The sequence below is a fragment of the Anolis sagrei genome, chromosome 1 (genome assembly GCF_037176765.1).
Source record: "Anolis sagrei isolate rAnoSag1 chromosome 1, rAnoSag1.mat, whole genome shotgun sequence".
Classification (NCBI taxonomy): domain Eukaryota; kingdom Metazoa; phylum Chordata; class Lepidosauria; order Squamata; family Dactyloidae; genus Anolis; species Anolis sagrei.
In genome coordinates this window covers 36,827,720-36,854,376 of record NC_090021.1, presented here as the reverse complement: position 1 = coordinate 36,854,376, position 26,657 = coordinate 36,827,720, and the positions used below count along the sequence as shown (strand labels likewise).

The following is a 26,657-nucleotide window of genomic DNA, read 5'->3' as shown; positions in this document are numbered from 1 at the left end:
TCGCCATAAGTAAAATACCAAGTGCTGTAAAGTTGAACAACTTGAAAATATTTTAAAAGTATGCAGCATTTAATTTTTGGCCTCTAGTAAATGGGAACAAACACAGTTGTTCCCATTTATACTTGCGAGATTCAGTTCACACGATTTCTGTGCCTTCAATAGCAATAGAGGAGGCACATCATTCAAGTACTACACAAAGAAATGTTCTACCTACTGAAATCCCATTCACTCAAATTAAATCCTTTGTCCCACATTAAAAATGCCAACTATACTTCTAATGAAATTGGGATGCAGCACTTCCCCCACTCCACAAATTCTGATTTATTTATTGGTGGAAATTTCCAATTTCTCAACATGACTACCTAGTCGCCCTTCCTCATTTCTGGGATCAGCAGTCTTGGATTTGATTATTTGCAGATTATTATATTTGTTGCACCTTCTGTGGCTGTCCTGTACATGGCAGCAAAATATATTTTAGACAGGCATTTCTCCTGGAGGTTGATGACAGAATAATTCTAGAGGACTTAGAGAAGTGTTGTTTCAAGGCAAAAACAATAGTAATTTTAATTTATATTTGTGGTTTTCCCACTTTCATGGGAATCATGTCCCTCTAATCCTTACAAATGTGGAGAGAATCCTACTATATTCAATTGCTCGTTTGCAATCTCATTTTTATAGCCTTTTGTGGGGATATTTTTCAGGAAATGTTGATAACAAACATGAAGTGGCCAAGGTCACATGCTTGTCTCCTGAAGCCTCCATAGGTACAAGGTCTGCACCATTCACTGGAACAGCAGGGCGTTGGCTGCTTGGGAACCCGCAGCAATCACTATATTATCCTGACAATGAAAGGCATGACTGAGCAAACCTGGTATGTCTGGCAGACCTGAATTAGAGAAATATATTCTGCAGAGCTTAGAAAAATGAACTTCAGGATGATAATTCCCCTAACAGCAGAAATTGACTATCTGGACTAGATTCAAATCTCAAACCTTCAATCTCAAATTTACAGCAGGTAAAAGATATTGGGAAAGATCTGAGAAATAACCAAGTTACAAACATCCGACTTACAAACGACTGATAGTTAAGAACAGGGGTGAAACACCAGGAAATGAGAGAAATCTACCCTTCGGAGGGAAATTCACACCTGAAAGAGTTATCATGGAAGAAAGGTGTCTCAACGGAAGCTTTCTCATCACTTTCTCATCAATCCACAACAGGCCAAATTTTTCAAAATCCAATTATCACAGGGATGTAAAGTGAACTGAACAGGGGCATAGATAGCAAAACAAACACCACAGGAGCATTAACCTTCTCCATGCTATCCAAAGCTATATAATAATAATAGTAGTAGTAGTAGTAATAGTAGTAGTAATATGGATTGTTGATGCTGCCATCCCAGGTGACAGCAGGATTGAAAAGAAACAACTGGAAAAGCTGACATAATATGCGGATTTAAAGATCGAACTGCAAAGACTCTGGCACAAGCCAGTAAAGATGGTCCCAGTGGTGATCGGCACATTGGGTGCAGTGCCTAAAGATCTTGGTCTGCACTTAAACATAATCGGCGCTGACAAAATTATCATCTGCCAACTGCAGAAGGCCACCTTACTGGGATCTGCACTTGGGAAGTGTCCGACGTGTGATCCAATACAACAGCCAGCAGAGTGTCTGCTGTGGACTCATCTTGTTGTGTTTCAAATAATAATAATAATAATAATAATAATAATAATAATAATAATAATATATTTATATTCTGCCCTGTCTCCCCGGAGGGACTCAGGTCGGATTCCAATAATAAAAGGGAAATATTAAATGCCTGAATATAACAACAATACACCCATAATAATGAAAATTGACAACCCAACATAAGCCAATTATAACTTAACAACTAAAATTGTGAGTGGAGCACCACTCTCAAAAATCTTCATGGAATAAATCCAAATCAAGTCCAGTGAAAATGGAGCACTGCTTCTCAAAATAAGTCTCTGTAGGAAAAGTCCAAATGGTATTCAACAGGGGTGCCCGGGTATTTTTGTACCCTGTTTCGGGGAAAGAGATCCCCTTCTTCAGGAGTTGAAGTAATCAGCAACTCTAGACTCTTATCTATAACAAGATATAGAGTTGCTGATTACTTCAACTCCTGAAGAATTTGTGTACACTGAAGCCTCAGAAAACGATGGTGCCCCCATTTTAAGACACTCATGTGGACAGTTTTGGATTTCAGATTTCCAGATAAGGAATGCTCAACTTGTACCAGACAAGGTTTTTGAAAATAGAGAATTCCACAATGATTCAGTCCGATCTCTCAGTTATCTTGACTGAGACATTACGCACCCACAGCCTATTCTGCAATTTAGAACACTAAAAAAAAAATCCCGATAGAAATATTTAATTGGGGTTATTATTTACAGTTAGAGGTCACAAGCCTTTATGGTTCTTTTTCATTTTGAGTGCTTTATTCCATATCTTTGATAATCGTAGACTTTAACCCAACGATTAAACACAGTGGACTTTGCTGGCAAATACAATTATCCAAGCCCTTTCCTTTAAATACCCTGTCAGCACAAACATTCAAACAAGATAGACTTGCTATAAAACAATACCATTCATTTAGTTAAACATTAGTGAAACAGTTCCATGGGGGATTGCTCAATGCTCCATCCTAGAGACAACTGAGAACTTCCCCAAAGACAGGTGTAACAAAAGGGGTGCTGCTTTGAAATGACATCCAAAATATTGTCACATCTGTAAAGCACAACCCGAAGCCATGTAAGCAGGCAGTTCTGTATAAAGAAAACAACCTGTGAAAATAGTATTATCAGATACAGAGCAGGAGTCCCCGGTGGCGCAATGGGTTAAACCCTTGTGCCAGCAGGACTGCTGACTGAAAGGTTGGTTGTTCGAATCCAGGGAACAGGGTGAGCTCCCATCTGTCAGCTCCAGCTTCACATGCAGGGAGATGAGAAAAGCCTCTCACAGGATGGTAAAACATCCAGGCATCCCCTGGGCAACGTCTTTGCAGATGGCCAAATTTCTCACACCAGAAGCGACTTGCAGTTTCTCAAGTCACTTCTGGCATGATAAAAAGAAAAGATACAGAGCACTCCAACCAGAGTTACAATGTCAACAAGGTATCAACAGTGGTTCTAGATCAGGAATGGCCAACTGTGGCCCTCCAAATGTTTTCCAAATTGCATCTCTCATCACCGACTTTGATATAAAGGACTGATGGGAGTTGCAAGCTACAAGAGGCCAGAACTATCCCACCCCTGCTCTACATCAAGAACAGATGAATTCCCAAAGACGTGTAAAGAAGTCAGGCAATCAATTGCTTTCAAAATTATTGTATGTACTCATGTATAAGTTGACCTCATATGTAAGTCGAAGGCAGGCTCAAGGACCCAAATTATGGATTTTGATATGACTCATGAATAAGCTGAGGATTCTTCCATGGCGGAAAAAGAACCACAGCTACTTCAGGTTGTTGTTGTTGGCTTCCAGAACTTTCGCAAGTTTTACAGCTCCCTAAAGTTCAGAGCTAACATGGCCATTGTAATTTTGTCAAGCACTTTTGAACTTCAGTTTCATTCTTCTGCATTTCCTCAGAACTCTTAGCATCCAAAGAATACTCCAGCCAGCATTAAAATAAAAACAGTGTAATACAGTGATTCTATAGCAAGGATGGGCAACGAGTCCTACAGAAAGTTTGAACTACATAATCCTTTGCAACTGGCTTTGCTGGCTGATATAAATTTGAAGTCCAAAGCCTCTTGAGACTAGTATTAATCAGAACTCTTGACATACAGAGTGAACAAGGACTGTGAATGCACAAATACACATCACTTTTAGAAGTTGGTGTCTTACATAATACATTGCACTAAACAGATGATTGACAGGAACATACTGAAATATTTTTTTGCAGCGGATCTTTTAAGCATTCTAGAACAATTCAGATTCATGCTAATCCCAAATGTTAAAAATCATCTATAGGTATGGAGGTCACAGACAAGAATGCTTTCTTTTTTCAAATGGGGACACTGCAGATTGCATGCAGAAAGCCCCAGATTCAAAGAATGTGTCACTAGGGTGAAGCCCTTCACCCTGACAATTGATATTCTTTGAATATACTTCATCTGGCATGAAAATATTTGGGTAACAAAAGGGGACTGAAAGGGATTTTTAAATAATCCCAATAGGATTGTGTGTTGATTGTGTATTCCTGCATTGCAGTGGGTTGGGCTGGATGGCCCTTGGAGTTTCTTTCTATGACCTCTCCATGGTTTCAAATGCAAATATTTCTCATTGAAGGCACTTCAACTAGCCCTTTGTGAAAGGTATAGAAATAGAAATAAAAAGTTAGCTGTATATTATGTTTTTCCTTGATTATTTTTTGAAATATGATCAACCATTGATTCTCATTTTATCTCATCTGAAAGTGATAAAAGGATTCAGATAAGTGATATTAAAATTATTGATAATTTCATTACACAGCTCTTGCAGCCCCCAAGAAAATGGTGAAATTCAGCCATTTCTCTGGATCTTGGAAGTTCAGGATTGGTTGCTGTCACATGGCTAGCAATGATCAATTGCCACTTTCTCTTGTGGGCTTTCTATCAGCTGTCACATGGCTTCAGGTCACCTGAGTTCCCTTCCAAGGATATGTGTACATAACACATCCTATAACTTGTGAATTCAAAATTTAAAATAATGTTATTGTGCAGAATTGTTTTTCCATTTCTGAAATAATGCTGTAAGGATTTTGCAAGGGCAACTAAGCTGTTAAAAAATTGCTATTATTGAGCTGAACCACTGCAAGACAAAGTGCAAAGAACCCTTAGATAAACTCATTGTTTGCTGATTGTGCGAGTGCTTCCCAGAGTTGCTAGGAAATTAAGAAAAAACTGTCAGTACATTTTACAGTTCAACAAGATTGCTATCAGACCTCTGTGTACTCCTGGTTTAAAGTTCAAATGTACTTGACGCCCTGTACTAGATTTTCCTCCTTTAACCAGGGGGTATCAGCAACTAAAAACGCGAAGGCCTTTTTCCTCTACTAGCTGTTCTTGTATTTAAGCTGGTTCTATGCATAACTCAGAAGCCACTTTATACAAACTGTAGACACTCTGCATCTACTGAAATATCCACAAGGACCTTGAAAGACTACTGTTTGCAAGCTACTGATTTGTTTGCGATGCTTTCTATGAGCCTTCAAATAGTCAGCAACTTGTGCCAACCCTAGCATGAATCAGTCATGTGGTTTACTTGGCAAGGCTAGTTCTTCTTCAAAGGCTGAGACAGTATGACTTGCCCAAGGCCATCCAGTGGGTTTCAAGGACTGAGCAAGAATTTGAATTCTAGTCTACAGAGTCCTAGTCCAACACTCAAATCACCATAATGCAGTCACACTGATTTCAACAGGTCAGGTTTGCTGTTTGAAGAGATTTTACAAAAATGTCGTAAAAGCTGACGTCCCTAGAATGTGTTAGCTTTCCAGTCTAAAGTCAATGCGTTACAAAAAGCTGATCAACATTTACTTGACTCTATAGACCACAACAAGGCAAATCTCTAAACTATGTCTGGAGCATATTGCATAGTTCAAGACATTACAGAATCCAGAATTAAGTCCTTACCTTCCAGAACATGTGCCCAGGATGTGCCACTATCAAACCATATATCCAAGACATCTTGGCCTTGTATGTAATCGTTGATATCATGGCTATCAGCCTGTTTCAGAAACACAGAAAAAAAAGGCATAAGATAATACAAGTTGAACCCATTTTTCTTAAGTTTTGGCTCTTGCACTCTCTCTATATAACTTCACAAAGGGCTACTTGCAGTACAACCATTTCTAAACTTTAATCCTCATTGAATGAGATCTCGTAAATAAAGGGCATATGCCAGGGCTCACTCATATGCACATTACAGAGAGATTAGCAGTATTTACTAGGTTTGTTACAATTAGAAATACTGTGGTACATTAAAAACCAATACATTTATTATGGCAAAGTTAATATACGACATAACTCAGGTCCACTTTATCAGATGCATGATAGCTCTAGAGAAGATACTACTAAATGCATTTGATAAAGCACTCTTTAATACAGGAAAGCTTATGCCATCTTACATGTGCTCATATTTTTTAAGAATTAGCAGGCTGTGCGTTTCATCTGTCTGTATATTTGTGAATGGATTCAAGAAGCATTTTCACAAGACTAGTTACTAGTGCAGAGTGTGCCCTGACACAAGCCACTTTTGTCTTCCTTTTCAAATTCTGGCCCCCAATGTAAACTCCCAGACCATGTTGCTTGTTCCTTGGCCTCAGGTTAACAACAGGACTGGCAAATGAGAAGGGTAAGGAGAGCAGTAAGGCCTCACAGTCTAGAAGAAGCTTTGAGGTCAACTATGTTCCACATACAGTGATCCCTTGGTATCCACTTGAGTTTGGTTTCAGGAACCACCCCACTCAACCCCCCATTGACACCAAAATCTGTGGATGGTCAAATTCCTTATAAAGAATGGTATAGTAAAATGGTGTCCCTTATATAACACAGCATAAACTGAGGGCCAACTATATTTTGCTTATTCTCATAATTATTTGTTGCTTTTGACATCCCTTGCAAAATAGATTAATTTCAAAGAAAATAAGAATACAGCACAGAATCAGAAATCCCACATAGATTTTTAGTCAGTCCACCAGGAGCACAAAACTTCTGCCATCAGGCAAACTAAGAAAGAAAGATGGACTTCTCAGGAGTTGTTTCTACAGCTGGCAAGCAAAGCAGCCCAACTGAAGGAGCAAAGGAGGAAAATCCTCTAGCTGAGCCAGACCCCAGGCTGCTCCAAGGGCCTGAGATATTCCTGATGCCCTTGCTTTCTTTCCTCCAGCTTGCCGGGTGAACTAGCCACCCTGCTGTCTCCTATCTGCCTGTCCACATTCTTTACTGCCAGGAACACTCTGGACATGTTTACTAGGAGGCCCATAAGCAACAGGACCAACAAATCTGTTCCATGCCCACAAGAATCATGGGTTGGAATGGAAAAATAATATTTTTCTCAGCTTTCTCTCCTTTATGCACAGCCAGAAGTACCTCCCCTGCTCAGCTTAAAGGCGCAAGTTCAGACTAGAGATGCCTCTCAGTTGGCTGGCCAGTCGCTACTAGCAGCCTCACCCATCACACAGATCTGCTACTAGTGAAGAGTTATGTGTGTGATCACTTTTCCCCCATTGAGGCCTGAACTTGCTGTGAGGCTCTTAGGCACCCTGGACCCTGATCTTGAATTTGGCACCAACTTTTAGCCCCTTTAGAAACAGACTGGGAAAGCAGGAAAGAATTCCCTTGGGTTTGATTTACCTTTGCCAGTGCATCACTGGAAAGCAGCTGCTCAATAGGAAGAGTCCACCAGGCATCACTGCCATGCTGCTCCACCACCTTAATAACATTTTCAATGCTTTTTCTATGGAAAAACAAAGCGAAAGGGGAATAACAGGCTATGCAATGACTAATATATATTCATCAAATTATGCATACTGTCTTTCCAGAGAAATATTTCTAGAGAAATACTATAATGTGTTACATACCACATTGCAAGATATATGGTATTAACATAGCTAATTAAATGATATTACATAGCCTAACTCTAACTGCAAGTCCCAGTCTGGAGAGACCCAATGAATCTATTCTGAAACAGTAAATCAACACTTCCATAAATCCCACTGATTCAATTACAGTGCTCTACTTAGTTAGGACTAGCAAGTAGATTTACCAAAACATACTGTAGTTAAGCTATTCATTGAATTAAAAGCAACTTTAGAGCATAACCACTGCACACAAAAAATTACAGAAACCATTAAAAGCTCCTTTCTCCATGAAAAACACATTCCAAAAGGTCTGTAAAAAACCCCAAAACCAACAACACACCACTAATGTCTGTCTAATGCCAGAAGGATACCACAGAGGAGAGGTGTCAAACTCATTTTCATTGAGGGCTACATAAGCCTTATGGTTACCTTCAAACGGCCGTTGAATCTATGGACAAAGACTCTGTGGATACAGAGGACCAACTATACATAGTGGTCAGTGCTCTTTTACCCAATATAGGTCCCCAGATGTCACTGAATGGAAAATCCATCACTTTTGATTATCCGCCTTGCGTACTAGAGATAATGGGAATTCAACCCAATAACACTTGTGGCTCTGAGGTCATTGTAAAGTCAGATTTCATATCTACAAACATTGTATCTAAATTCAAATCCCACTATCCTGACTAAACAAAACAAACTGCAGTCTTCCAGACGTTACTGTATCAAAACTCTCGTTAGCTCTAGTCATGATGTGTAATACAAGAGTTGTGGTCCAGCATCTGGAGGGCCACATAAATTGACATGATGGGCAGGATTGAGCCCATGAGCCTTGAGTTTGGCACATGAAGGCTGTTCCAGGGTCTATATAGGCCTTTATAGGTGTTAACTGGCACTGCGAACTGTGCCCCAAAACTGGTTGGCCCTTTAAAAGCTTATATACATACTTGAAACATTTTGCGAAGGCGCAAGACACCAAAGTTGTGACAACTGGGGAAACCATTTGTTTGTGGGAAACTTTCTTTGTACTTGCATGTACATCTCTAAAGAAAGGATCAAAAGGTAAAGGTTTCCCCTTCACATTACGTCTAGTTGTGTCCGAATCTGGGAAGTGGTTCTCATCTCCATTTCTAAGTCTAAGTGCCGGTGTTGTCCATAGACAAGGTCTTAGTGTTGTCCATAGACAACACTAAGGTCATGTGGCCGGCATGACTGCATGGAGCACTGTTACCTCCTTGCCAGAGCGGTACCTATTTATCTATTCACATTTGCATGTTTTTGAACTGCTAGCTTGGCCAAAGCTGGGCTAACAGTGGGAGCTCGCCCTGCTCCCTGGATTCAAACTGCCAACCTTTCGGTCAGCAAGTTCAGCAGCTCAGTGGTTTACCTGTTACGCCAAAAGGGACTCCATAAAGAAAGGGTACTAGACATATATAACACAATGGAAAGGCATACTCATGTAAAAGTCTAGAATTTTAGTTAAAAAAATCAACCCAAAAGGTCTGGGTTGACAAATCTATTGGTCAATGTGAGTAGTGTACCTTAACTTACGCATGAAAAATGGAACCATCTACTTCTCTGAGAAGAGTGATAAAAGACAAAGCTTAGTTCATATCTAAAGAACCTAAAATAAGCACCAATCTTCTCTACTCTCTACTGTGGTGCTGATTTTGACCTTTTTTATTAATTGGCTTGGAAAATGCTGGGGCAGCTACTAGGGGTGGGTGGCCCCTTGAGGCAGTAGAAGGGTTTCCTTCTCTCCGTGGAATGACTCAATTTACACCTTGGTCATATGAAGATTTGGAATTTTACCCCCAAAACCTATCCTCAACTTATACCCAAGGTAGACTTATATATTATATACAGTATAGGCATTCCCCAAGTTACAAACAAGACAGGTCTGTAAGTTTGTTCTTAAGTTGAATTTGTATATTAAGTTGGAACAGGTACATTTTTAAGTGTAACTCCAGGTAAAAAATATATGTTTTAGCTTTGGATAGCATAGGGAAGAGTTAACACCCCTGTGGTGTTTGTTTTGCTATCTGTGCTCCTGTTCAGAAGATTTCACCTCACTTTCTGTCCCTGTGATCATTGGATTTATAAAAATTTGGCCTGATGTGGAAATAAGGATTGGTGAAAAAGCTTCAGCTGAGACATCTTTTCCCCATGATAACTCTTTCAGGAGTAAATTTCCCTTCTGAGGGGTAGATTTCTCTCACTTCTTGTTGTCTCATACCCGTTCTTAAGTATGAGTCTTTTGTTAAGTCAGATTTTTGTAACTTGGGGGCTGCCTATACTTGTTTAAAGCCTCATACTTCTTACCATTGAGAGTAGCTAGTTGTATTTCATATTTTGCCTGCTGCTGTGCAATAAATATGAGAAAAGGTATGTATGAACTTATTCTTATAAGCAGGATCTTGATCTACAAAGTATTGGCCTTCAGCTGGCCATATAAAAAGAGGGTTTGTGATAATGAAACCATATTCCAATAATACAGGGAAATCCAAAGGCCAACAGCAATTTGGCACACCATGATAAGATTAGATTATCACATTTGCAATTTGACTAGTAATTGAGAATTAGCTGCGTGGGGGCATGGGATGAGCACAATTTATGAAAGCAATTGCCTGCCTATAGAAGGGTTATAAATGGTAACTTATTGAGACAAAGGTAAGTTACCTTCTGGGATCAAGGAACGAAACCGAACCAATGTTCAAATGACAGGTGGGGAGGCACACTAGTGACTCATACATTTTTGTATTTGTCTTTCAAAATAAATCTTATTCCAGAAATTACTTACTAGTATAATGAAAGACTACTGCATAAAGTTATGTGGTAAATAAATAAAGGTGAAACAGGCATGATCTGGCTTAAGAACTCTCTTCCTTGTAATTTGTGAAATGAACAACAATTTTGCTGCAATGCTTTTACGCTAGCTGCCCTTCCAAGAATACACATCATTAAAATCTTTTCAGGATTTGGAATACTGGCACATCTCTGCTCCCTTTTCGCATATAAGCCATTCCCAGAAGGTTTTCTCAAAATGGTGGCCAACACCAGAATTATGCTTCCTCTTCTCACACATCACGAAAAAACTAAGGCAAAAGTTTTCTCTGCAGCGTACATTCAACACCTTCCTCAAATAACTACTTATCACTCTCAAAACGGCAAAGCTCCAGTTGCGGAACAATAATTCACAATGTAAGCAAAAGCAGCCCTGTTGTAAAACTTTGCCCTGCATTCATATTCCATATCGGACAGAACTGGCATTACGTGTCATTCTCTAAGTTTCTAGCATGAAAATCCACAGGGCAATTCACGCTGCCATGACGCCAACCAATCATTTTGAACCCTGATACTGATTAGGCCCAATGCTTATTTAGTGCGGAATTAAGCAGTGTTGGAGATATTTTTCACCAGAGGAAGAAACCGGAGCTGGTGGTCGCTACTCCTTTCTGGTGCACAACGAAGGAAGCCAGGTAACCTTTCTTTTACAAGATTGCACTTTATTTCCCAAGTGAGGAATGAAGAAGGACACTACAAATCTACAGAGATTAACATATTTGGTGTTCTGAGTGCAAACTATCCCTCTGATGGATTATATTATTCAGAATGTATTCTTTTATACTGTTTTTTTTATGTTTTATGAATTTTACTGTGTTATATTTTAAACTATGTTGATCAGGCTTGTCCCCATGTAATCTACCCTGAGTCCTTTCGGGAAGATGGTAGCGGGATATAAAAATAAAGTTATTATAATATTATAATCATTGTGTTTTCTACCTTAATTAAATGAAAATAACATCTACGAGAATCAGAACTGTCATTCAGAAATCTGAAAATTAAACTAGAATACTGCGATAGCAGCTAATTTAGCAAAGAAAATAAGTCACACCAATAATCTGAGATTGTTGATCAGAAAGTTTTTTCTTTATTTTAACAGATAAATCTAATAGAAGAAATTAAAGACAACTAACACATATTTATATATTATAAATGCTATATTTGTTATTTGTTGTATTTTCTTATTTAACACCAGTGATTACATTTTAAATTAGTTTAGTTCCACAGATCATTGCTTCTTTTATAAATGGAAACATTTTTCTATGGTCCTCTCTCTTCTGTCTGCATGCCTATAATGTTAAGGAGGTATTTTATCTTGGTTTTATGAGTTAATTTAACAATCACTAATTCATTTAAAAAGCTACAACGGTTTTACAAACTATAATAATTTTGCCAGCTTTTATTTTGTCATGCTATGTTTAAATATATTTTCTTTTCTTTTCCAGCAGAAATGTGCATGCCCTTCAAATCTCACCGTTCTTCAAATTCGAAAAGGGCTTATTTGCATTTCATTATATTCTATTATTTGTAAAGTTTCTAAATGGGTTAATGCTACAAGTTAATGCATATTCCAGTTGCACTCTACACAGGTGTGACACTTCTGTCTTATACCAGATTCTCTGAAACACGGCATTGGATGTAAGTCTGTTTTTTTCCAAATTTAAGAGATATTCAAGGAACAGACATTTTTTGCACACTTTTCTACATATGTACTATTATGGTTCATACGGCAAATCAACCAAGGTTTTTCTACCTTGATTAAAAGGAAAATTAGATGCAATAGGAATATGTACGGCTAAGATGACAAACAGGAAAGGGGTGTTTCAACTGTACAGTGTCGTCAAGTGTAACAGCAACTCCATGTGGAATAAGCAGATTTCCAGTGGAGGTGCTGTTACTTTTGAAGCTACTGACCAAACTTTGAAGCAAATACTGATTGAAGAACCTCTGCAGAGAAAACTATAACCAAACTGAGTATTTCAACACTGTTATTTACACTGCTTCATCTCCACTGAAAATAGTCCTTTTCCTTTTGTATATTGCATCTTTGCAAAATGCTGTGAAGATACCAAGGATGGATGAACGTTTTGGCTCAAAATGGAGGTTTAGGGTGATGACCTATGATTTGACAGACTGTGCTTTCTATGTCTGCCTGTCATTTCTGTAGGCCAATACTCTGTACACCCTCACTACTCTACAAAGAATCCATAAGAACTTCATGTTTAAATTAAATGTCTGCAAGTAAGGAAAATAAACGATTTCTAAAGAAGCAAATCCTCTCTGTGTAATCTTAACTACTTGGCCTCCTTTTGAAATTACAGTGCAATTTTTTAAAATTTAAAGATACAACAAGTAATAAGGAAGTAGTGCAATTCTGGAGTTGCCCTCGGCTTTTAAGATAATAATAACAGAAGTGGAGTTGTCTGATGCAACTCTTCAAAATTCCTCTTTTAAGTGGAGTCTTTTTTGAGTGGAGTGACAGAGAAGCCATATTAGACACAAGTTTACGCAGAAGTTAATAGAAGAAATATAAGTAACTTTATATTTCTGCATGTTTTCATTTGTCCAAAATTTATTTGTAAAACATGCAATATACACAATTTTGGGTAGGATCTTCAGGAAGACTGACTCTTTAGAGCATTTTCCAAATGACTAAGAATTTGATACCAACATTTAATTTGCCTACAGCTTGGGTCACATGAAAGAAGAGAGATCATGAGCAAAACGAAAAGTTTTCAAATCATGCAAGCAGCCCATAAACAATTGCTTCCTGGTACATTTGAGGCCTAAGTCTATAACTGCAAACAGCATAAAAGAAAAGCAAATAACAGTTATGATTGTTTGGAAAACTCAGAGGCCATTATCCTAGTCTGGGTCTTTCCAATACATGGCACCATCATTTTAGTTAATGAAGATGTTGGGTGTCTGGTCTGGACTTTTTGTACAAACAAAGCATAGGCTCTAGAACTGAATTATGGCTCAGTGACCCCGTGCTTCACTTCAGCTTTTCCAGGGACCACTGCTAAAGAGACAGGTTGAATGAGCTCAAACTCCACAAGGGTTAGAACACATTATGTTGGCTCCCAGTAATACTCATAGATTCAAGATTGAACAGAAAGAACATTTGATTTTCTGTGCAAGTGAAGATACAGAGCTTCAAAAAAACGTGATCCTATTTTATTCTCGACGCAAAACTCTGGTCAAACTGAGTGAGCATATGGGTGAGCACTTGTCAGGGGATCTATAGGGGCACATTGAAAGTTCACTCCTCTGACTATTATGCTGCTGGGTTTCCTCCAAATGATATCCCTCAAGCCTATCAGAGATTTTGCCATATTTTCAGTTGGTTTTGGCCCCCTCTCCCTTTCTTCCTGGCTTATTCGGAACTTTTCCAAATTGAAAAGTGACCAAAAATAGGCCTGAGGAAAGTCTGGTGAAAAATACTGAAAATCTTTAAAATGCTGGCCATTTTAAAGTCAGCCTTCCAAATTTAGGGGACCAATAGGACCACAAAGTGATTTGAGGGTTATATGTAACCCATAGGATAGTTTGCTTACTCCTAATCTAAAATAGTTATGGGCTGACTTTAGATGCTTGGTGCACTCTTATTCACCTGGGCTTTAAAAACTTTCTGAGGAAGACTGTGAAACTGAGGATCTCTAAACATAAAAACACATAATGTAGTTGATCTGACACAGGTAATCCCGAGAACACCATCTTTTATGAGAGCAAGTCATTGATCAGACAAAGGCCTACACAATCTAGCTCTCTCGGAAAGTGTCCCAGTCGCCAGCAGGTACTGGGTGACTCACCTGAAACGGCTCTAACAGTGGGCCATTGGTCTACTTTCTTGCCCACCCTGCTCTGACACACACACTTATCCACCTGTATCTGCTGCAGAATGTTTGCACAGGGAGTAGTTTAGGGCTTCATGTCAGATAAATAGCAAGGTGTGTCTAAAATCAGAACGTTGACAGTTTACACAAGGAAACCAGCAAGCCTGAAAGCTCCACAAAACTATTTTTTTACTCTAATACTGAAATATGTTCTTTCCTTTTGGGGCTACTAGTCCACAAACACACACACACATAAAAGAAAACATGATTTTCATGCAGGCACAGTACTTCCTATTTTAGCAAATTCTATTCTTTGTACCCAATCAATAATAGCGCTCTCCATCATGACAAAGGCATCTTCCCTACTGTAAGAAGTAGTAGTAGTAGTAATAATAATAATAATAATAATAATACAATACACCAGACATCAGGATTGTGGAAAAGAAAAGAGTTTGGATTATCGATGTCGCCATATGTGACAGTCGCATTGAGGAAAAACAACAGGAAAAACTCATCCGCTATCATGACCTCAAAATCGAACTGCAAAGGCTCTGGCATAAACTAGTGCAGGTGGTCCCAGTGGTCATTGGCGCACTGGGTGCCGTGCCAAAAGATCTCAGCCGGCATTTGGAAACAATACACATTGACAAAATCATGATCTGTCAACTGCAAAAGGCCACCTTACTTGGATCTGCACGCATCATTCGGAAATACATCACACAGTCCTAGATGCTTGGTAACTGTTCGACTTGTGATTTTGTGATACGAAATCCAGCATAGATTGTTTGCTGTGACATGCTGTGGCTTTGTGTCAGTAAAATAATAATAATAATAATAATAATAATAATAATAATAATATCTTTATCTATATCCCGCTTTTCTCCCTCACGGACCCAAAGCGTCTTACAATATATTAAAATCATGTAAACAACAATCCCAATACATCAATGATAAGTATGTGTTTCTTGGTAAGTCGATGGTTCTCAACCTGTGGGTCGCTAGATGTTTTGGCCTTCAACTCCCAGAAATTCTAATAGCTGATAAATTAGAGTGTGCCTCTGGGAAAGCTTATCAGGACAACAAATTAGGATAAGACTAAGGAAATCCTCCAATATCACATAGAGCAGAGGGGACACAACATATCCCATGAAAAACATTTCATTTATGTATTTTAAAATATATGATTTATTGCTTATTTCGCATATCCTCAGAGGTTTCTTGTTATGTCCATGCAACACACCTTCATGCTGCAGCCAACACACTAATGAGTTGCAACCCACAGGTTGGAAAGCTCTGATCTTGAGGGTTCTACCCCATGTCCCACCAATTGATACAGTTAGGTCTGGGCTGTTGGAATCTGGTATTGTTAAAACTCGAGGATAAGAGGAAACACTTCCAGCAACACCTGGGTGACTATAGGATATTCATCCCTGCTATCCACTTTGCATTTGTTTGTAGCAAAGACCTCACAAATCCCACCTATCCCCAAATGATCATAAAGTTGTTCTCTTCAAGACTTAACTGGTCACTAGACACCTCAATCACCTTTCCTGAAATTACCACATCTAGCAACAAGCTTTCTGTTACGCAAACAGTTCTGTCTTTATTTTAAGCAGGCATATTAGAAATCTCCCCACTGTGTGCACTTTACTCTGCATATCTCTTTTCACCTGTTACCTCCTTTTATTTGTGTATCTCCAACTTGCAAATCCTTTTCTTTTCTTTCCTTCCCTCTTCTTGCTTCACAGTTGTATGACATGCACACACATATGCTAATACACCTCTCTAAATTAGACACTAACAGTACGCACAGATTTACTGTCCCAGCAAATCACATACTGATATAGGCAGACAGGCAAGATATAAGAGAAAATGACTGCACCTTCACCACAATCTTTTAGATTCAGGAAGAGGAAGGAAAAGATATGCAGATTTAATGAGGCACACTGTCTTCTCATTCGCTTTTGTATTCCTAATGGACCTGCATTGATCACTACTTGTGAAGATATGGGAAAGAACCACAAAAAACAGACTAGGTTTTGCGAGTGGGCTAAAGACAGGGAATTATTAACTGTGTTATAGTTCACACACTTAGAAAAAAATGAAGTTATGGGAAAAGACCAGAATTGGGGGAAGGACAGAAATTATTTTGAAAATGAAAGAAAAGTGATCTTAGCATCTTTTACTGATTGAAAATAATCATGTATGTGTGTGTGTGTGTGTATCTATCTGTATATATGAGATACAGTTTTACATTTTCATGTACTGCATTTTGATTATCATGTTTGCTATATTAAAATAACTGTTAATTTTGCCAATTTATCAGGGGCAAGTAATAAATAATAAAGGGAGAATAAACTATTAATATTAGGAAACCAAAGAAAAATCATGTTTTTCCCTCTAATTTTGCTTGGTGTCAAGCAGACATAAAACAGTTGTGCTTATAAAAAGAGCTTACAAGTTAATACCAATACCAAGAATTGCAATTAACAGATACTGTATGTAAGGCCTTACTGCCACATAGGTTTTAGAAATACTCTTGTGGGCATAACTATACAAACACTTTGTCTTAAACTTTTTTGATAATTTAAAAGAAATTATTCCCAAATCAACAGTTTTCCAACTTCCCCAATATCCAAAAGGAAAAAAAAATCCAAAACCATGTTTATCCTCAGAAGTTTTGTTGCCCCCCTGCCACCCCCCCCCCCCGGCCTTGCCACCAACACAGAGTGAGTTAATTATACCTCACCCATCTTCATTAAAACACAGTAGAAGAAGACAACATCTAGGATGCCACTAGAGGGCATGAGAATGCTTGGAGTTTATGAGAAGTCTGGGGTTTTAGTTCGTAAATCAGAGGTTCCCAACCTTTTTTTGACCAGGGATCACTAGACCAGTGACCACTTTGACCAGGGACCACTCTCCAACATTAGTACCAAAAGGGTTATGAATTAGTTTTTGGTCAATTTTAGATTCGGTTTGGTTATTTGGGATGCTGGTTCCGAAAACTGCATTGGATAGACCACATCAGCTCTAGTTTCTGATACAGAACATATGCCATCCAGTAGTTGCCATCTGCTTGCCCACAAAAAACTATATTTAATCATCAAGAGCTGATGTGGTAGAAGTAATCTTTCATGGGTATAAAAATAAAACTGTTATTATTATTATTATTATTATTATTATTATTATTATTATTATTATTGATAGTCAGCCTCTCCTCTCCTGACATCCCTGTTATTTCAGCACTACAAGAGGGTTTTGCGAGACCAGCCGCTCTCATTGCCGCATGGTTTCAAGGCAACAGTGCAGTAATGATGAGGCCATGGACCATATTTTCATTCTTGCGGACCACTGGTGGTCCACAGACCACAGGTTGGGAACTACTGTTGTAAATGTAAGAGCTTTATAGATGTATTCCATGCAGATCTCGACACTGAAAACTAACATTCAATTCATTCAGATTTCTCGGAAGGATTCAAAACTGGTTACAACACAAACTGACAAACATATAGCTAAGATAATTAAAATTGCTATGCCACTGCAAATTCCACAAAACATGTTTCATGGGAATGAGGACAACACCAAAGTTTAACACCTCTGCTCTTCCAATTAGTATTCAACAACACACATTAATGGCAGCTAAGGGACCTCTGATACTTGATGCACTGGAACAGACTTTAGCTTCTAGCCACTGCACAATCCTTAGGTAGATCAGCCCTTTTTTTGATTGCAATTAAAAAATAAATAAAGCTATATCCATAAGGTACTTACTTATTTATTAAAGGATTTCCTGTTGTCTTGTGGCAAAAAACTGGAATGGGCACACCCCAGCGCCTCTGTCTCGATATACACCAGTATGTTCTTCTGTCCAGCATTTCTAGCATTCTATTCATTGCTGAGGCTGGCACACATTTTACTTTCTTTAATGCCTCCTGTCAAACATTCAGAAAGAAACAAAAATTTGAGTTTGAGATAGTTGATATTTGTAAAGGCAAATGAGGCATGAATACTTTACACTAAATTTGGAGGCTTTGCTACAGTAAACATTACAAGAATATAACAACCTATAATATCCCTCCCAAGATGGAACCCTTCATATCCAAGTAGAAGCATTTTAAAATACTATGAATATAATAATGAAGCTCATATTTACAGACACAGCCCGCATGACAGTCCAGCATAGCACAACTCCTATGCATTTCTTCAATTTTGCATCTTTGTATTTATAAATAAGCTCACTACTAATTCCTTTTCAAGCACCTAAATTACCAGCAACTAATATTCATTTTAAGTAACCAGGCAACTGTGTATTATGCTCTTTCTTGTTACTTCACACATATGTCACTAATCAGGAACCTACACACTGATACAAAGAAATACAATTACATTTGATAACTCACATTAAATTATATTTCCATATACTAAAAAAGCAATGGGCAAAGGGCAGCTCTCTCGGGGTTGCTGAACTAAAACTTCCGTCAGCCCTGGCCTGTACAACCAAAGCAGATAAGTGCAGACCAACAACATCTGGAGGACTGCATTTTTGCCCATGTCTGTATTAAAGAATGGAGTGTACAAGGGCCCATGAACATGAGAAATCTGTTTTGTACCTGAGCAGCAGACTTGAGATTTGCTGTATTAATGAACCACTGTTTGCTGGCACGAATAATCACTGGTTTTTTTGTCCTCCAGTCATAGGGATAGCTATGAACACACTTCTCTTCTTTTAGTAAGTTCTTTGCTCCTTGAAGCATCTGAATGACTGAGGAAAGTAAAAAAGATCACTAAATGGAAAGTCACTAGTGAATTCTAAATGCCAAAGACTTGCACTTCTTCTAGATGTCAGTATAAGACAATAGATTTCCCATGTTTCATTTCCAAACACAAATAACAATACTGACCAGCTTCGTTTCCTTCTTCAAGAACAGCTTTTTTCTGAAGTTCAGAACCTGCTGCTTCTGTGAAACGTCCCTTCTCATCCACTAGACAGTCCTACAAAATGTATGAAAAAGAGATATATTTGTGGTTATGCCAAAAAGAAACATTTGAGAAACTTGTGTTTGCTATTATTTTAGAAGAATGAATTATACTAACAATCTAGAGATGGACAAGGCCTCCATTGTATATACTAAAAAGCAAGATTAGATTTGGCAATAAGAGAGGGGGTTACTATAGAACAGCAGATTTCTAAATTTTTAGGAAGGAAGTGGCAATCATTATTTTACTCAAAATTATTATTGTTGTTGTGTGCTTTCGGGTGTTTTAGATTGATGTACACCTTATACATATAGCTTGAAAGTCATTTCATACAATGTGTTTCATGGCTGGAATCACTAGTTTGCTATGAGTTTTCCGGGCTGTATAATATCATTATGATAACAACAACAACAACACTTTATTTTTATTCTGCCCTATCTCCTCAAGGGTTCTCAGGGCGGATGATAGTACACATACACGGCAAACATTCAATGCCCTTTTTTTGGATAGACAATACGGAGACAGACAGAACAGAAGGAGGTATGTTGTGTCGATGTCAGCGCCTTGGAAGGTTGTGCTCAAAATCTGACCACAGGGGGTGCTCTTGATCCATCCTTTATAATGAAGAGCCATTAGGACGTCCTCCTTCCTTTTGGCCACCAGCATTTTCTGGTCTTTTTCTTTTACGGTGTCATAAAATACTTCCCCCACTTGTTTTAGCGGTACCTAATTTCTCTAATTACAGCACAAGCTGTTTTCGAACTGCTTAGGTCAACAGTAAGTTGGGCTTGACAGTTGGCAGCTCATGCCCATCCGGGGCTTCGAACTGTCAACCTTTCAGTTGGTAGATCTTATCATTGCCGGTGATTTTGCAAAACATGTGATATTGCAGAGATGGGAAGAGTAAAAATGAATGGTAAGATGCCTAAAAAGCAATTTTCCACCAGGAAAACCAACCAATAGGTTGCTCACAGATAACTAAAGAGTTGCAAATACTCTTATAAATAGTTGTTCTATATAGAAGATGAGCTGTATCCATTGCCAAAATTATTTCATTTTACCCCCTTGCTTCTAAAAGTTCACACTCAGAAAAAAAACCCCACAACATTTTCCTGTCCTATCTGCAAATGTCTGGCACATTTTTGGTGTCAGTAGGAAGAAAACCTCTTATAGATGAAAGGTAAAACAAATAAAGCCACGGTACCATGGGTAGTTGGTGATGAGAAGCAACACCGAAATCTTCCATACCATGAGCTGGGGCTGTATGAACTAATCCTGTTCCTTTTGACATTGTCACATGGTTTGCAGGTAGGAGAGGAGACTGCTTTCCAGGGATTGTAGGATGTGAGCACATACCATTTTCAAAATCTGTTCCTATTTTTTTATAAAAAGCAGAAGGAAATTAGACAAGGAGGAAAACTGCATGACATCATGAAAGAAAAAAGCATGCAACATTCAGCATATTAAAAAGATGGTTTCAGTGAAATAAGGCTTAATACTTTGAAGAAAAACATTTATAGCTCAAGTCCTGATAAAAACGATGATGTTAAGGACCATCTGAAAAGAATGCCCCATTCTACCTTTTGAGATTATGTCTTCTGCAATTGCTTATGTTTAATTACTCTCCCTAATGGGCAAAACTAGACACACTGACAAAGGATGATAAGCCATCTTGATGTTCTGAAGCATTATTCCCAGCAAGAATGACCAACTGATGGGGATTATGGCAGCTATGTGACAATTTTTTTATACCCATCATTCTGGAATTCACTCTGAGATGAAGGTTCACTGTGGAACAATTTAAAAGTTTCTTTGGCTGATTTAGCCCAATTACCTAGACTACCCATCAACCCTGCAGGAATCAAGTCAATCTGAATTGCTCACTTAAATGAAGTCATAAGCAACAAGGTTCTAAATGCACTTTCAGCTGAAAACCTCCTGAAAAATAAATTACCGTATATACTTGAGTATAAGCTGAGTTTTCAGCCCCTTTATAAGGCTGTAAAAGCCTCCCTTGACTTATACTCCAGTCAAGGTTATTTATTATTTTACATTATTATTATTATTATTAATATTATTATTATTATTGCATTTATTATTTTACTTCATTCTGATTATTAAATTTATATTATTTTACTCTAATATTATTATTTTACTCAGTTCTTGTGGGTTTTTTCGGGCTATATGGCCATGTTCTAGAGGCATTTCTCCTGACGTTTCGCCTGCATCTATGGCAGGCTTCCTCAGAGGTCTGCTGGAGCTGGGAAAAAAGGGGTTTATATATCTGTGGACTGACCAGGGTGAGACAAAAGGCTTTTGTAAGTTGGGCTAGGTGTGAATCTTTTCAACTGACCACCTTGATTAGCATACAATGGGCTGACTGTGCCTGGAGCAAACTCTTAATGAAAGGTGCTTAGATGTCCCTGCCTGTTTTTCTCTCTGCTGTTTTAATTTTAGAATTTTTTAATACTGGTAGCCAGATTTTGTTCATTTTCATGGTTTCTTCCTTTCTGTTGAAATTGTCCACATGTTTGTGGATTTCAATGGCTTCTCTGTGTAGTCTGACATGGTGGTTGTGAGAGTGGTCCAGCATTTTTGTGTTCTCAAATAAAATGCTGTGTCCAGGTTGGTTCATCAGGTGCTCTGCCAGAGAAATCAGCCATAGCAGAGCACCTGATGAACCAACCTGGACACAGCATTTTATTTGAGAACACAAAAATGCTGGACCACTCTCACAACCACCATGTCAGACTACACAGAGAAGCCATTGAAATCCACAAACATGTGGACAATTTCAACAGAAAGGAAGAAACCATGAAAATGAACAAAATCTGGCTACCAGTATTAAAAAATTCTAAAATTAAAACAGCAGAGAGAAAAACAGGCAGGGACATCTAAGCACCTTTCATTAAGAGTTTGCTCCAGGCACAGTCAGCCCATTGTATGCTAATCAAGGTGGTCAGTTGAAAAGATTCACACCTAGCCCAACTTACAAAAGCCTTTTGTCTCACCCTGGTCAGTCCACAGATATATAAACCCCTTTTTTCCCAGCTCCAGCAGACCTCTGAGGAAGCCTGCCATAGATGCAGGCGAAACGTCAGCAGAAATGCCTCTAGAACATGGCCATATAGCCCGAAAAAACCCACAAGAACTGAGTGATTCCGGCCATGAAAGCCTTCGACAATACATTATTATTTTACATTCATTATTTTACTTTATTATTGTTATTATTACATTTATTATTTTACTCTATTATGATTATTAAATGTACATTATTTTACTCTAATATTATTATTTTACATTCATTATTTTACCTTATTATTGTTATTATTACATTTACATTATTTTACTCTATTAATTTTTATTACATTTATTGTTTTACTCTATAGTTATTTTATTACATTTAATATTTTGCTCCCTTTATTATTATTGGAAGGATATGTAAGCACATTTACATTGAATAAGGTTAGAATAATGGTTTAATCAGAATTCGACAGTCTTATCTTAAATTACAGTTTTATGTAAATATTCAAAAACATTTAACCTACCGATGCTTCAATTTATGTAATTATATTGGTATCTATTTTTATTTTGAAATGTACCAGTAGCTGCTGCATTTCCCACTCTTGACTTAAACTCGAGTCAATATGTTTTCTCTGTTTTTTTTGTGGTAAAATTAGGCACCTCAGCTTATATTTGGGTCGGCTTATACTCGAGTATATACAATAAATTTCCCATGATCAGCAACAGCACCATAAAAGGAAGTCACCAATGACCACTTTGTGGGTATTGATAAACTGGTTGAGTTAAACAACAATCTTCTGTTCAATGTCAAACATACATCTTTTTCTTTGATTGTGTATTCAAAAATGTTTACCTTTAAATGTTGAAATCACATCAAACTGTGTATCCAAAAGAGCAGCTGTAGACTGAACTCTGTCAGAAGCTATGATGAAGTGTTCCTCAGTATCTGAGCACTTTACAATTGAGTACCTAAAATATGAATAAGCAAGATAAATGCTTATTTGTTGCTTTTAAAAGTGAGGTTAGTGTTATACAATAGCATTTAAAATAGTGCATACACTCAACTATACAGACTATTCCCATCCCATGGCAATTCATATGACCCATTCAACATCAATGCATTTTCATAGGGGCTGTTACACTAAGGATAACCAGAAAGACAAAAGCCCTTGTTCACATTGTTAAGATCTACTCATTAATCCTCTTCCCTTGGGAAACTTTTTGAGTCTTCCATTTTTAAAAACGCACTAAATCCAAAAATATTATTTAGTGTCCTCCCCTTTCCACCATGATGTGCTTTATGCCACATTCTTCTATGTACACTCACCACGATGAGGCAAATTTAACCACCTGCTGGTGTCCTGTGTACTGAATAAGGCAGCACAAATGTGCCACTTCAGTCATAACATCTACTATCACAGGTGTCATGGTCCAAATCCAACTGTTAGCCCCAAGAAGAGTAGTTCTTTTGAATCAACAGAAACCTGGTACAGCAACACTTATGTTCCTTCTATTCTGTGAGTCTGTTCTATTTGGGAATTACAACGGAATTTAATCTCATTCATCAGAGACAAATTAGGAGGAAATCCACACATACTCTGAATTTGGCATATAACACACAGCTTGATTGGATGGAATAGTCCAGGCTTGTGTGGTCCAGATTATCAAATTCACAGCAGGTAATCCATCTAAAAAGCAATATATATGTATAATCAGTGTTAGTTCAAGTGCATCTGTAGTGATCTAATAGGAACTGAATTGAGAACATCTGCAATACATACCTATCACTGACGACAGTTTTGGGGGTGGTTTTGACAATGGAAACTTGATATAAACTGAGCGACTCACATGCTGTTGATTGTATTCAAGTTCTGCTTCGGCCAAGGCTGTACTGGATGAGAAAATATGAATTATATATACTGGAACAAAGAGCTTCAAATTACATCAGAAGTATAAAGCAAGGTTGATACTTACTTTGTTGAAGGAGACCAAAATACTGGTTTATAGTCCTGATAAACATAACCCTAGAAGAGGAAGTGGGGTAAATAATCAAGACAAAGTGGTATTTTGCATGAAATAGGTTTTACATTACCAAGTATTAACCTACCTTATCAAACATTTGGTGAAAAATATGTAGTTGTTTGGCTTCATACTTCTTATCAAATGTGTGGTAGCAGTTATCCCAATCTGCCATTATGCCCCAGCGAATAAAGGCTGATTTCTGTTTTTCAATTACTTTTTCTGCAAATTCTTTGGCTGAAAAGAGACAAGAGGTTCCCAATATCAGTTTGCCAGATTCTGGGCAAATTCTATTTGCATTTGTCCCAGGTAAGGCAGATAAACTAATAAAGATCAAAGATTTCTTAAGGGTAACCTTCTCATATCTTTTTTTCCCACAGAAACCCATAATTTGCAGGATCTCTTAATTCAGGAATAGTAACAGTTTTGACTTTATACAACAGCTATGATATAAATTGCATATCTGGACGTCAAAATCAGCAGGGAGTGAAACACAATTGTATACGAGATTTATCAATACAAGGCCAAACAATTTGAAGTTCAGACAAAAGAACTAGCAATTTCCCCAATCGTAGATGAGGCAGAACAAGAAAACACTAGGGATAATAGACACTTCTGACTGGATTATCCTTGATGAATGCAGGGGGAATGTTTCTGAGGAGGAGACCAGCAACAGGGTCAGTTTTCAGGAAAACTGCAGAACACCTTACAGGAAAGGGACCCTGTCAATCCTCAACAGAGATGGGTGTTGGTCATAGGCGACTCCCTCCTGAGAGGAACAGAAGCAGTGATTTGCAAACCTGATAAGCTGTCTAGGGAAATATGCTGCCGCCCTGGGGCAAAAAATCTACCACATAAGTCAGCTGCTGACAAGGCTCATCAAGCCCATTGACCCTCCCCCTTTCATGTTGGTTCATGTAGGAACCAACGATATTGCAAACCATAGTCTTCAAAAGATCAGAAATGATTTCCTCCAAATTCTTAGTTGGATAGTTTTTTCTTTCAAACATATACAGGTTTGGATATTGAGGATATCGGGAAATTTTAGAAATCATGCACTTTTAATCTACTCATTTCAGACGAGTAGTTCTCAACCTTCTTAATGCCACGGCCCCCTTAATACAGTTCCTCATGTTGTGGTGACCCCCAACCATAACATTATTTTTATTGCTACTTCATAACTGAATTGTAATGTAAACATCAGATATGCAGGATGCATTTTTATTCACTGGACCAAATTTGGCACAAATACCTGATACACTTAAATATGAATACTGGTGTGGTTCAGGGGATTAATTTTGTCATTTGGAAGTTGTAGTTGCTGGGATTTATAGTTAACCTACAATCAAAGAGCATTCTGAACTACACCAATGATGAAATTGAACCAAATTTGGCACATAGAACTCCCATGAGAAACAGAAAGTACTGGAATGGTTTGGTGAGCATTGCCCTTGAGTTTTGGAGTGTTAGTTCACCTACATCCAGAGAGCACTGTGGACTCGAACAATGATGGATCTGGGCCAAACTTTGAACGAATACTCAATATGCCCAAATGTGAACACTGGTGGAGTTTGGGGAAAATAGACTTGACATTTAGGAGTTGTAATTGCTGGGATTTATAGTTCACCTACAATCAAAGAGCATTCCAAACCTCACCAACTATAGAATTGGGCCAAACTTCCCACATACTTCCCCATGACCAACAGAAAATACTGTATTATCTTGATGGTCTTTGGTGACCTCTCTGACACCCCCTTGCACCCCCCAGGAGTCCCGACCCCCAGGTCTTGTGTAGAGAGATTCTGACATCCTCACGAATAAGGTGCTCTGTCAAAGACTAACTTTTACATCATAATTTAATACTCACAGTCACAGACCCTCTCAGAAAGTTTGCAAGAAGGAACATACCCTTTTGTCTGATTTCCATTGGTGAAAGATCATCTTCCTCGCATTCTGACAATGCCTTCAACTCAATGGGGAGCCCATGGCAATCCCAGCCAGGCACATAATGCACCACATAGTCCCTCATCATATGAAATCGATTAGTGATGTCTTTCAAAATCTGGACAGTAACCAAAAGAGGAAGAGAAAGAGAGAGGTTCTAATCCCTCAAACCTCCACAACATTTATGCTTTAGTCAGTGAATACCATAAACTGTGTTTATTTGAACAACATATTGCTAGCACTTAATGAGCAAAACCAACCAGTTTGGCATAAATTTGACATTTGAGACAACAGAAAAGTGAAAGAAATCTACCCCTGGAAGAGTTATCATGGAAAAAAAGGTATCTCCACTGAAACTTTTTCACCAATCCTTGTTTTCACAACAAGTCGATTTTTTCAATACCCAATTATCACAGGGGAAGAAAATG

General features: G+C 38.1%; 1 protein-coding gene across 1 annotated transcript in view; it reads right to left on the bottom strand.

Annotated features, from left to right (window-relative positions):
- IARS2 (isoleucyl-tRNA synthetase 2, mitochondrial) overlaps positions 1 to 26,657 on the bottom strand; it is a 41,775-nt gene that overhangs the window by 10,384 nt on the left and 4,734 nt on the right. Inside the window, exons 3-14 of the mRNA XM_060754237.2 lie at positions 26,194 to 26,347; positions 24,374 to 24,522; positions 24,241 to 24,290; positions 24,048 to 24,157; positions 23,864 to 23,954; positions 23,120 to 23,235; positions 20,447 to 20,616; positions 19,167 to 19,257; positions 18,876 to 19,027; positions 18,037 to 18,197; positions 7,356 to 7,458; positions 5,634 to 5,727 (exon numbers count right to left, since the gene is read on the bottom strand). Of these exons, the coding sequence (XP_060610220.2) occupies positions 5,634 to 5,727; positions 7,356 to 7,458; positions 18,037 to 18,197; positions 18,876 to 19,027; positions 19,167 to 19,257; positions 20,447 to 20,616; positions 23,120 to 23,235; positions 23,864 to 23,954; positions 24,048 to 24,157; positions 24,241 to 24,290; positions 24,374 to 24,522; positions 26,194 to 26,347 (1,441 nt within the window). The remainder of the gene's footprint in view (positions 1 to 5,633; positions 5,728 to 7,355; positions 7,459 to 18,036; positions 18,198 to 18,875; positions 19,028 to 19,166; positions 19,258 to 20,446; positions 20,617 to 23,119; positions 23,236 to 23,863; positions 23,955 to 24,047; positions 24,158 to 24,240; positions 24,291 to 24,373; positions 24,523 to 26,193; positions 26,348 to 26,657) is intronic.